A 13,073-nucleotide genomic window follows, 5' to 3' on the forward strand; every position below is an offset into this window, starting at 1 on the left:
AAGGACTTATTTGTCAAAATAGGTAGGGGGGAAAAAAAAAAAAAGCAAGACCCAACTATATACTGTCTATATGTCATGCATTTTATAGATAAAAAGGCTATATTAATATCAAGACAGAGATCACCAAAGATAATGATACATTTCTTAATCCTAAAAGGGTCGAATTATTCAAGAAGATAAAACATTCAATAGCAAAGTTTTGACTGTTTTTGTAAATAAAATTTTATCAGAACAGAACCACACACATTTATTTACATACCGTGGATGGCTGCTTTCATGCTGCATTTGCAGATTTGAGTGGATGTAAGAGACCAGGCTGCATGTCTCAGAATGTCTAAAATATACTACCTGCCCCTTTACAGAAAATGTTTGCTAAGTCATAAACAGGACATGTGTTTTATCTAACAGGAGGCAAGTCAAAAGTAAAGTGGTAAATACAATTCATAACTAATGATATTTGAAAAGAGGAAAAGAAAAAAATCAAAGTAAAATAAGGTTATGTATTTTAGGGAATATACCTTGATTAGAGGTAACAAATATAAGAATAAGCCTCAAGCAGAAGTTGAAATTCAGTTATATTTTCATTTAATGAACAGTCCTAGCTCAAGACAGAACCTCAATATATTTTTAACACAGGCAACTAGTTTTTGCAACACACAATAAATGAAACTAAAAGGATACCAATCTGACAACGTTTCTCTAAAACAGAGCATTAGGTTTTCATGACTTATTTTTTGCCCTGACATTAAATGGGTGACAGTATAGTATAAACTCCAACCAGCCAAATTTTAAGAAAACTCTATTTGTTCAAGTAACAAATGCAAATGGTTACAAGGAATTGTGTTAATGTATACTTGAATTCAAACTTCATAGCAAAATTCTTAAAGAATATGAACAACTCCAATATGATATATTTATTCACTTACTTGTATTCTTCATCAGAAAATGAACATACACAATAGGAATCATTTGTAAAACTCTGACTATAGCAGAGATTCAAATTTGCTTAAGATAGATTAATATTAATCTTTCTTACAAAAGAACATATACACACATAAACACACACACTTGGGTTTTGATTGAGGTGTGTACAGAACCAAAAAGCAAAAAAAAAAAAAAAAAAAAAAGTACCCAACATACTAAGGTTAAGACAAACAACAGGAATATGAAACATGCTACAAGAGACAGAAAAACTAGGAAAAAACAGAAATGAAGATGGATGACAATTAGTACTCACTGTTAAATCTGAAATATGGGTTTTTTTCTTTAGAGAGAAGAGATTAACAGATTAAAACTATTTTATTAAAAAAAAAGGCTGAAAACTACATGAAGTCTCTGCCTACACAGGTTTTTAAGAATAGGCAAATTGAGTGGCTTAAATAAACAAATACTTGCAAAAATAGTCTATATCTGAACTGTGCAGTTGGATGGAAATTAAAGTTACAATCAATTAAAATTAAATAAAATTAAGAATTCAATTCTTCCACTGCACTAGACACATTTTAAGTGCTCATTAACCACACATGGCTAAAGGCTATGGTACTGTATAGTGCAGACAAAGAACATTTCCATCATCACAAAAAATTCTACTGGGTAGCACTGGGCTAGGCTCAGTATCTTGAATAGACTATACCCCTTAAGGAATGCATAGCAATTTAAAATGTAATATATGACACGATGCTTTTTGAAAAAATTTCAGAACTATACAAAATGCATACAAATATATGAAACTTATTAGTTTGATATTGTTTAGTGTAACTAGTGAATTACAAAAAATGTATTTTCTAAATAAAAATTCAGATATACTATGGTTAAAAAACAGAAGTAAATCTAAGTTTACCTAAGTCAAATAGAGATACAAATAATGAGGAATACACCAAGTAAAATCAATGGTTGTAGTAGCATAGTAATAAAATCAACCAAAATACAAATATACAAATTCTTCTTAAAGACTATTTAAAACATTCAATTCAAAACAGAGTACTAAAAAATTCCCTTGTATAAAAGAAATACATGAATGAGGATAAAGTTACGCTTTAAAATTAAATGGCCTAATGTAAAACTATTTCAATAAAAGATGATATATTAAATGAAATTTAAATCAGAATTTAACAATAAATTTCTGAATATGTGGCAAAGGTAGAATCCAAGTTATCTGTATGTTAATAAGAAATTCATAACTGACTGAAAATGATACTGGTGGGCGAACATGTAACATTTTAAAGAATAAAACTAAAGGTATCCATAAATAATTCTGTAAGTTACTACAGGTTTTTATGTGACAATATAGACAATACAACAGCTATTTTTAAATATTTATACATTATTTCTACAAATATTTACTGTATTTTTAAAAAAATTTAGAACTTACACCATGTATCTTACTACATTTTAAATGCAGTAATAAAGTTATTTTAAATTCACTGAATAGGGGTGAAGGGAGACTCAGATGAAGGTGATCAAAGGATATACATTTCCAGCTGTAGGTAAGTAAGTACTGAAGATGTAACATACAGCATGATAAAGAGAATTTACACTGCTTTCTTTAACTTACATATTAAAGTTGTTAAGAGAGTAAATCCTAAGAGTTCTCTTCACAAGGAAAAACAACTTTTTTGTTTCTTTAATGTTGTTTTTATATAAGATAATGGATGTTCACTAAACCTATTATGGTCATCAGTTCATAAGGCAAATTATTATGTTGTATATCTTAAATTTATACAATGTGTCAACTATATATAATTTATAAATGTGTCAACTATATTTCAATAAAAGGAGAAAGAAAAGTTCACTGATGCCTGATTTTAAAAACCTAATCACAAATGAGAGTAAACAAGCAGAAGACAGTGGAAAGCAACTAATGAAGAGGGAAAAAAAAACCTTAGAAAAAATAATGAAGGTTAAGAAGAATATTCTGAAGAACTAAAGAAAGTTTTAAGCAGTAAAATACAGAAAGAGGAAGTAAAAAATTTAAGACCAAATAAAAACACGTGTCAGATCAGGTTCTTTACTAAATTAATAATTAGATAATAATTTGCTCTTGTTTTGGAGTCACAGATTAGCTTTCCTCCCCCACCCTGCCAGTAGATAAAACACATAGTGTCTATATACTGAGATTCACAGTTTCTGGATTTATTTTCCCACCACTTAGACTATGGATCATTGCTATCATATGAGAATGTTTGTTTAACTCCTCTTGCTGAAGTTTTACCAGGGACTCTTTCTCTTCCAAACGACCTTCTAATTGAGCCTTTTGAACTTCCAGGGAGGAAGCCTGAGAAAAGGGGGCGGTAGAGAGAAATTGAAGAAAACAACTTAGCATGTTTTCTCTTCACAGAAACCTGCTTTAAGAAACCTGTCCTTATGTTTTATTTGTAAGACAACCATATCAAGGCACATTAATGTAATATACTTTATTTAACAATTATATGGTAAGTTTAAGATCTGTAACTGTTAAACAATAATAAACAAATTGGGAAGACATGATTCAATTTGTCTTTTTAAGCTTGTACTTCTGCAGAAAATACTACATATTACTATTTAGAATTATATTAAGATAAACATATTAAAGCTAAATTGCATGCCTCTCCTGTCACTTATATTCTGTAGTTGTTCGGTCCTTTTAATCTTGGTCTGTTCTCATCTTCCTTGAAGTAGATGGTCCAGAAAGCATTATTCATAGCTACCACACTCAGTGCAATTGTTAGTTGCTCAGTTGTGTGTCACTCTTTGTGACTCCATGGACTGTAGCCTGCCAGGCTCCTTTGTCCATGGGATTTTTCAGGCAAGAATACTGGAGTGGGTAGCCACTCCCTTCTCCAGGGAATTTTCCCGATCCAGGGATTGAACCTGTGTCTCCTGCATTGCAGGCAGATTCTTTCTTGTCTGAGCCACCTAAATAGCCCACACTGAAGCAATCATGATAATGTAGAAAGAGCAATGAACTTAGAATATATGCCTACTATTTCACATAGCTACGTGACAAACTTGAGCAAGTAACTTAAGACTTAGTTTCATTTGTAAGATGAAAATATTTACAAATACTTATATATTAGTATAGTTATTAAAGTGAGGAAGATTAAGAAAAATATTTCAGAGTCCTTTGTAAATTATGAAATTTTACATATATGCAAACTTCTATTATTATCACCATCCTTGTAAGCAAAAAGATGCAGTTATATACATATATACAGGTAGCTATCTGTACGTGACATTATGAACTGAGAATCTCTTTCTGTATTCTTTGCCCTCTTGAAAGCAGCAAGTGCTGGAACACAGTATACATTTAATCAATGTGTAACAATTTTAGAAAATACAAGTTTTCACACTGTGAGAGCCCTCATAACAAACAACTGTCAAATCAATTTGAGCTTCTGGTATCTTCTAAGCAAAATTACTGAAGAAACAGAACACTAATTTATACAGATTTACCTTTTTCACAAAATAAGATTTTATCATTTCATTGCAAATGAGAATGCAATAGATTCTTACCTTAATGCTCAATTCTTTTCTTATCTGATCTGTTCTATTTAATTCTTTTCTAAGGACACCAATGGTTTCCTCTTTGTCTTCTTTTTCTCTTTGTAAGACTTTAATCTTTTCTTCCTGTACTTTTATTTTTTGTTCTAGGTCTTAAAGCAAACAGTCAGCTTTATACTCAAAGGTCTTAAAACAGTCAGCTTTATACTCAAAGGTCCTATACTGACATTGCCCTGAAAAGGTTTAGAACCTATTATGTTACAAAAGACAATTACAGAGAAAACAGAAACATCTTGCTACATATAAGTGATATAGCATTTGATGAATTTAAAAAAATCACAAAACTTTCCTCCCATGCCAGGATTCTATGGTGGTGGTTTAGTCGCTAAGTTGTGTCCAACTCTTGTGACCCCACAGTAGCCTGCCAGACTCCTCTGGTCCATGAGATTCTCCAGGCAATACTGGAGTGGGTTTTCATTTCCTTCTTTATGGGATCTTCCCAACCGAGGAAATGAACCCAGGTCTCCTGTGTTGCAGGCAGATTATTTACCAACTGAGCTAAAAGGGAAGCCCAGGATTCTATAGAAAATGCTAAATTGTCCCTGTCTTTCCCTCTTCCTCTGTTCTAAATACAAGATATAGTAATGAGGGGAAGGATAATCCTTATAGAGTTTAAGGGTTAGAAAAGAAAGGGTAAAAGAAAATTATGAACAATTATACAGGTAGATGTCTGTGCTTTAAGGCAAGTGAGTCGGAACATTTCTGTAGATCACTTTAGAGTTACTACCATTAAGAAGCTAGCAACTATAAGTTACCTAGCACTGCCACCTGCTGTTATTTTCTTTAAAAATTTTCTTATTTTAAAAAGGACAACCATTTCCTATAACTCCTGATTTTAGAAAAAATGTATTGCTTTTTTAGTTTAACTAAACTGCTTTGTGGCAAGAAAAGGAGAACTTTTAAGATATGATTTAAGGATTAAAAAAAATGACAGAAGTAGGAAATGAAACAGCAAACTAAAAACCACTCATGCTTTTTCTTCCAACATAAGATTTATTAAAATATAGACAACTGATTAAACAAGCTACTTACTTGCTAGCTTACATTCTCTGTCTACTAGTTGGTTCTGTACTTCTTTTCTCTGTTCTTCTTTCTCTATCAATTGGGCAATAGTTCTGAAGTTATAAGACAATACAGAAGAAAACATTAGTGAACCATATAATTTCTTTTTCTCTCCAACAAGTATTTTAAGAGGAAATTTCTAAGACTAGTAATTACTCTTAAATTCTGCCAAATATGTACTTTATATCTATAATAATTCTGTTCATTTTATATATAAAACATAATGTTCTATATATGGGGAATCATTTTCTTTTTGAAAAATCTAAATAATTAAAGTAAAAAACTGTAAATTTTACTTTTCATTTTGTTGCTTGAGTGACTCATTCAGCTTTTTCACAGTCTCAATTTGTTTATGTAGAGAATCACAAGTGACCTGTAAATCTTTGTTTTTCTTTTCAGCAGTTTCATTCCTGAAAAGACAAGGAGATATTTTTAGTAGAGGAAAACACAGAGAAAAAGAAACTGAGTGTCTTCTTTACTACTCTTCTGACTAAACTGCATATACTACAGGAAGAGTTGGAATGCTATGTGAACAAGCAAGACATGAATAGAGTTAGGTTAACTCTAAAAGACAATAAAGGTATGTTTTGGCTGACTGAAGAGGTAAAAAAATACTATGAAATGGAAATATGTGGGACATTAACTTCAGATTTATTGATAAAAAGTTTATTTACAGAATACTGTATTACAAAATTTGCTATTAAAATACATGTCTTTTTCTTTACAGTCAAGTCCAGAAACTGAAACAGTTTCTCTTAAAGGATAAGGTATTAAAAACAAAAAAAATTAAACTTACACCTATCATCACTAGCCTGGTGGGCATAATACATGTTCAAGGAAAAACATCAAATTAATGAATTAAGTGGCTGAAGATTTTAAGTTTCTCTTGCCTCTTTATAGTTCTGCATCATATAGTCCTGTGCTTATTTTACCTGTAAGGTAAACATATAAAAAATCCTTTCCAAAGTGATACTTTGACACCCAACTATCTTAAGCATAAAATGTCCTTTCAGAGGATAAACAAAATGGTGGCACTGGCCAAATGTGGCCAGCAGAAGTTTTATTTACCCCACAGAGAGTTTGTAAAATTCTGAATTTTAATGCCTTGAGATATCCCTGCCATTACAAATAAACTTTCCCAGCCAGCTTCATTTGTTATTCACCAGGCCCCTCAAGGCTGGAGTTTCATTTTGTGGCCCACTCCTCACTTACTATCTGGAACATAAGCAAATCCTAGAAAGCCTATTTTCTCTTGGAGCACTGCCTACTTTCTTTTACATTCTCAGTTCAGTTCAGTTCAGTCGGTCAGTCGTGTCCGACTCTTTGCGACCCCATGAATTGCAGCACGCCAGGCCTCCCTGTCCATCACTAACTCCCGGAGTTCACTCAGATTCACATCCATTGGGTCCGTGATGCCATCCAGCCATCTCATCCTCTGTCGTCCCCTTCTCTTCCTGCCCCCAATCCCTCCCAGCATCAGAGTCTTTTCCAATGAGTCAACTCTTCGCATGAGGTGGCCAAAGTACTGGAGTTTCAGCTTTAGCATCAGTCCTTCCAAAGAAATCCCAGGGCTGATCTCCTTCAGAATGGACTGGTTGGATCTCCTTGCAGTCCCAGGGACTCTCAAGAGTCTTCTCCAACACCACAGTTCAAATGCATCAATTCTTCAGCACTCAGCCTTCTTCACAGTCCAACTCTCACATCCATACGTGACTACTAGAAAAACCATAGCCTTGACTAGACGGACCTTAGTCGGCAAAGTGATGTCTCTGCTTTTGAATATGCTATCTAGGTTGGTCACTGAACACTAATAGTCCACATTATCAGAGCTGCCTCAATCAGACTTAAAGTTGCCGGGGGAGACTATCCTATTTAAAAATCACCGTGTCCTCACAAATTTTGTAGATGCTATACATTTTCCACCCTTCATTTTTATTGATGGGCAAATAAAATAAGGGCTTCTCAGGTGGCACGGTGGTAAAGAACCTGTGCTTTCAATGCAGGGGGCAATTCCTGTTCAGGGAATTAGATCCTGTATGCTGCACAGTGAGGCAAAATAAGAAATAAAAAGAAACATTATCTTGCTTAAAAAAAAAAGTTAAAAAAATAAGCACACAGACCTATAAAGTTAAATTTTTCTGTATCTCTATATTAATACCAGAGAAAGGAGGACACTTTTTCAATTCTTAGCCTATCTTAAAGTATATATAAAGAAAAACAAGTTAACCACAGTGTAATTTTTGTTTGGCAGAAGTAAATAACTATTATTGATCTTCCTTATAATTAGTAAGTTAAAACTGGCTTAAAAGATAAAAAGTGACAACAGGGTAATAATCAATCTCATACTTTGTTAGTGAGTGTATAAATTGGCATTGGCATAGCCTTTCTGAAGGTAAACTGGACAATCAATCAAAAATTTAAAAGCATATAGCCTTTAAACCAGCAATTCACCTGTAATAATTTATCTTGCAGATAGTCATACATATAAGTAAACTACATTCAAGGACTTTAAAGAGAAATACTGACTACAAATTCCAAGGTGAGTAAAACACTAACATCCAAATTTCTATGCTATTAGGCTGATGATAGGGCAACTGTTAACATTCAACCACTTTTGATCTGCAGAAATGGCCAATTCATATGGTTCAACCTAGTATGAACTGTGACAACTAAGGTCATGCAACACTTACTTATGCTGTGCCTAACCATGTATCCAGCACTATTCTAGGCTCTAGAGATCTGTCAGGGAATAAAACAGGTGAAACTTGTTCTTGTGGTGCTAACATCCCAGACGACTGATGACTGAATAAATGAAACTGGAAAGAGACACTTATATTCTGTTTCCAGCTGTGGTACTGAGTTTGAGTAAACAATACTTCATTTCACTATGACATAAATTTCTTGCTAACTACTTATATTAATAGTATTATTAGAACATATGAATGTTTAGAAAAGAACTTTAGGGACAGAGAAGAGAAATGCTGTATGTTCATTCTAAATTCTAACTTTACACAGAAATTTTTACTTTATTAATTTACCTCTGAAGAAGTTCCATGTAGGATTTTGTCAGAACTTCGTGTTCTTCAGCCACAGACTCTAACTTCCTATTATGTTGAAAGAGATGCTCAATATCACTCTGGGCTCTTTCCGATTCAACCTGCTGTGACTTCAGCAACACAGCAAGCTCTTCGTTTTTTCTTTCAACTTCTCTCAACATATTAGCAAGTGTCCGAGCCTAAAAGAAAGTGGAATACTTTTCTATCATTTATATAATATGCTGTTTCTATAATTTAAAAAATTAATGAAATCAATCTGCTTATTGTCAATTATTAGGCCAGTCTAGAGTGACAGAGGGAAAATTTTCCTCTCGAACATCAAGGGTGACAGTGGGGTCATACAATTCTCACACGGTGTGAGAAGTACTGTAAAGAAGGCAGCACGGGGAGGAAGGGTCACCAAAAGTGTGGGAAACAGAAGACCAGAGAAAAGCTTCCTGGGAAATGGAGGAAGCTTTTAATAGATTTAATTTATTTAATAGATTTAATAATCTAAAGGATTATTAAAAGACAGAGAGAAGAGAAGGTATTCCAGATACAGAAGAGCAAGTGCAAGGGCAGGAAAACACAGAAGTATGTCAAGTTTCAGAAACTGCATAGCAATCTAATGTATTTACCTGGAAAGAATGCAAAGTAGTGCAAGGAGATGGGGAATGAGTAGTAGTTAAAATCCTTGTGCAGTAAGTTCTTAGGAATTTAAATTCTCTTTTGAGCTAAAAGGTGAGACACTGAAGGATATTCAGCAAAGGAGCAAGAGGATCAGAGTACTGCCTCAGGTATGACCGTGAAGGAAGAGGAAAGAGGATGGGTAGACCCAAACATAGCCCTCTACTGTATGTAGAGGGTGGATGAGAGGAGGGCCCTAGACTGAAGTAGGAAGACTAATTAGAGACTCTGCTGTCATTCATGTGAAAAAATAAAAAGGACCTGGCCTGTAACAAATGGCCAGAAGAACAGAGACAAGGCAAAAAGTATTATGCAGAAAGTAGAATCAACTGAATGTGATGAATGACTAACTGTAGAAGGTAAACTGTGATTTCCAGATTTGTTTGGAGAACTCTAAGAACAGTACAGGGAGTACATAAGAAAGAATACATTTTTTAAAAAGGGAGGGTGAAGAGTTCGTTACTGGTTCTATTGAGTCTGAAGTATTTGCTGTGTATTTAAATGGAACTACACAGAAGATACTCAGTGCTTAAGGAAAAAGATCTGGTTCAGCATACAAAATTTGGTGAATAAACATTCTGGTAATGAGTAGAAACCATGAATCACCTAAATAAAGGAAAAGGGCTTAGAATATAATTCCACTCAACATTTAAAGGGTGAGTAGTAGATAAAAAAAGATTTAGGAAAAGAATATACATTAAGGTAGAAAAAAGATAACTGTGTAACCAAAATTAAAGGGGAGATAGTCTTAAGACAGAGGAAGTAGTTGTGCCAAATGTTAAGGATAACTTACTTCAATCAGAGTAATGAAGGTAAAACTAATATTTTGTACATGTTCTATTCATTTATTTTTCTACTAATCAGATGTCTTTATTGGAGAAGGCGATGGCACCGCACTCCAGTACTCTTGCCTAGAAAATCCCATGGACGGAGGAGCCTGGTGGGCTGCAGTCCATGGGGTTGCCAAGAATCAGACACAACTGAGCGACTTCCCTTTCACTTTTCACTTTCATGCACTGGAGAAGGAAATGGCAACCCACTCCAGTGTTCTTGCCTGGAGAATCCCCGGGATGGGGGAGCCAGGTGGGCTGCCGTCTATGGGGTCACACAGAGTCGGACATGACTGAAGTGACTTAGCAGCAGCAGCAGCAGCAGCAGCAGCAGCAGCAGCAGATGTCTTTATATTGTACACACCTCAGTCTCAGCTTGAGTTCTTTGACAGCGATACTGAGCAATCAGTCTGTCAGCCTGTGCAAGGGCTAGAGCTTTTGCTTCTAAGAGATCCTGTAGCCTGCTTTCTTTGGACTGTAAGAAAACATACCATAAATCTTCTTCAATTGCTGGAAAATATCTCTTAGGGTTTAATTGATACACATAATTAAAATAAGGTTGTACTCACAGCTAATGTGGATAGTTTCATCTCATACACATCCATTATGTCAGATAGTCTCACATCATTAATCTGATCCTTTACCTGGTTTTAATAAAGTAAAAATAAATCAGAAATCATTAGAACTCAAGTGAAAAAAAAAAACCCTACTGAAACCAAATAACTGTAACTCAATAACAAAGGGAAAAAAAGGATGTCATATGAGGCAGGTCACAAACATTTCATTAACTTGACTATTGCAGAATATCTTGGTGATCTGCTTGTGGGAATTTAAAGTATAGTTAAACTGGGAGTGATGGGGCAGGGGTAGGAAGGTAGGCTCGTATGGGAAAACTAAGGGAAAATTGATAGCTGTATTAAAACGTTGGAATTTTATGACTGAGTTTTTCCTCTTTCTAGACTTTCCAGAATATTGCTACTTTTTATATTAAATAATGTTTCAATGATCAAATCTGTATCTAAAGCTGTTTAAGTAAATGTTATAATAAGAGTTGATATTTAGTTGGTATGTTGTGGCTCAGCTGGTCAAGAATCTGCCTGCAATGCAGGAGACCTGGGTTTGATCCCTAGGTTGGGAAGATCCCTTGGAGAAGGGAAAAGCTACCCACTCCAGTATTCTGGCTTAGAGAATTCCATGGACGGTATAGTCCATGGGGTCGCAAAGAGTTGGACACGACTGAGCGACTTTCACTTTCACCTTAGCTGGTATGTACCAGGCAGAATCCCACTTCTCATGGCTATTTATCACTCACCACAACTCCAGATTGAAGTTTCTCTATTAATTCCTCAATGTTCAATCCAGGAACTCTATCTTTCAAAAGTGGAGGAGTTAAACATTTTACCGATGTTGGAAAACTGTGATTTAATGACTGCAAAGGCACTCTTCTAGGCATATGTTCTGTTTCCTGTTGTCTATAGGCATTGTTTGCTGCTATACTTTCTCCAAGTCTGAGTGGGAATCAAAGTAAAAAAGAGAAATAATTATATGAAAATAGAGCAAAAGGCAGAGTTAGTACAGAATCAGGGACTCATTTAGAATGGGTCCTTTGGGAATTAAGTCTTCAAATATTTCTGAAATAATCTTGGACTATATGATGAGGCAGAATTTGGGGAAATACCCAAAACTTGCCAGAGGAAAACTTTTCTATTTGCAGCCCTTTACAATGACAACTCCACCTCTGGTTTGGAGCCTCTAGAACTAGTTTGTGAGTATGGATTATTTGTAAAAATTAAAGTTATTGTTATTGGTAAGAACATCCTTCTAACCATGGGCAATAACACCTGGCCTTTAGTTTTCCTTCACTCTTCCCTTTTCTCACTCAATATTATTCTTACCAACCTGACCACCATTCTGCCCTCTGCTTCTGAAAATACCATCTCAATGGTTGAAACTGATGAGTACAGTAGATAATTCTGTCTGGCCATTATCCTACCTTCTTTAATGACAGAAGTTTTCTTTAGGAATCCTTTCCATGGTAAATGACCCAGATCTAGTCAATGAAAGCAATACTCAGATTTAACACTCAAACAGCTGGGAAGGAAAAGCTCTTTCTATGGAGAAACTAAATTGGTAGGATGTAAGCTTAGTACAGAAGCTACTGCATTAAACAGAGGTGTTGAGACAGGTATAGCATCTGAATAATAAATTTAATCACCTGAATGGATCTAGCTATTTTCTAAATGAGTATACATCTGGTCTTCTGATTTGTTGAAATCAAAACATTTTTAATCGAAAGTTTTTTTTATTTGAGGAATGACTATTACAATGAAGTCTTCAATTCACTAATTTTCCAACTTGTCCATACTGAAGACTATTAAAGAAATTGGTAGGATATTCTAACACCACAAGAGATACACTGCAAATGATTATAACTCACACTAATGCAGGAAAATCTGGCAGTGGAGAAGCTTCCAATAATATTCCCAATCCAGACTGCACTTGTTCTCTATTATCTGATGTTAAAGCAAAAGCCAAGGGAGTAATCAGGCGAGGATCCTATGCAAATCAGAAACCAGAAAACAAAAAGTCAGGTCTTGCAGAGTAAGGTGAATAAACAGACCTAAATCATAAAAAATTCTAGGCAAATTCTAAAGTATTTCTATCTGATGTCTGAATGTATTTATTAGTCTTTACCTAATGTTAGTCTAAAAAAATCTGGCAAAAGTTTTGAATCCTTTTACTGTGCCTAAGAAAATCATATCTTAAATATTTTGATTTATTTAAAATATCATCTACAACTGATTGATGTTTTGAGTTACTGTTTTCTTTTTCCAGCTACCATTTAAAAGAAAAACTGGCTAGAAGAAAAATGGCAAATCATTTGCAAATTAAAAAAATAAAATGCAAATTAATTTCATAA

General features: G+C 34.3%; 1 protein-coding gene across 4 annotated transcripts in view; it reads right to left on the reverse strand.

Moving 5' to 3' along the window:
* The window catches only part of KIAA1524 (KIAA1524 ortholog), a 28,146-nt gene continuing 15,635 nt past the window's right edge, over window positions 563–13,073 (reverse strand). The window contains exons 13-21 of one of the 4 annotated variants that reach the window (XM_005674898.3): window positions 12,591–12,709; window positions 11,466–11,661; window positions 10,723–10,797; window positions 10,518–10,628; window positions 8,640–8,836; window positions 5,898–6,011; window positions 5,572–5,654; window positions 4,492–4,631; window positions 563–3,274 (exon numbers count right to left, since the gene is read on the reverse strand). In XM_005674898.3, the coding sequence (XP_005674955.1) occupies window positions 3,104–3,274; window positions 4,492–4,631; window positions 5,572–5,654; window positions 5,898–6,011; window positions 8,640–8,836; window positions 10,518–10,628; window positions 10,723–10,797; window positions 11,466–11,661; window positions 12,591–12,709 (1,206 nt within the window). In that variant the 3' untranslated portion in view covers window positions 563–3,103. Of the gene's footprint in view, window positions 3,275–4,491; window positions 4,713–5,571; window positions 5,655–5,897; window positions 6,012–6,397; window positions 6,414–7,372; window positions 7,641–8,639; window positions 8,837–10,517; window positions 10,629–10,722; window positions 10,798–11,465; window positions 11,662–12,590; window positions 12,710–13,073 lie in introns of those variants that run through there. The other 3 variants (XM_018063907.1, XM_018063982.1, XM_018064006.1) reach the window with 3 other exon arrangements.

This window comes from Capra hircus, chromosome 1 (genome assembly GCF_001704415.2).
Source record: "Capra hircus breed San Clemente chromosome 1, ASM170441v1, whole genome shotgun sequence".
Taxonomy (NCBI): domain Eukaryota; kingdom Metazoa; phylum Chordata; class Mammalia; order Artiodactyla; family Bovidae; genus Capra; species Capra hircus.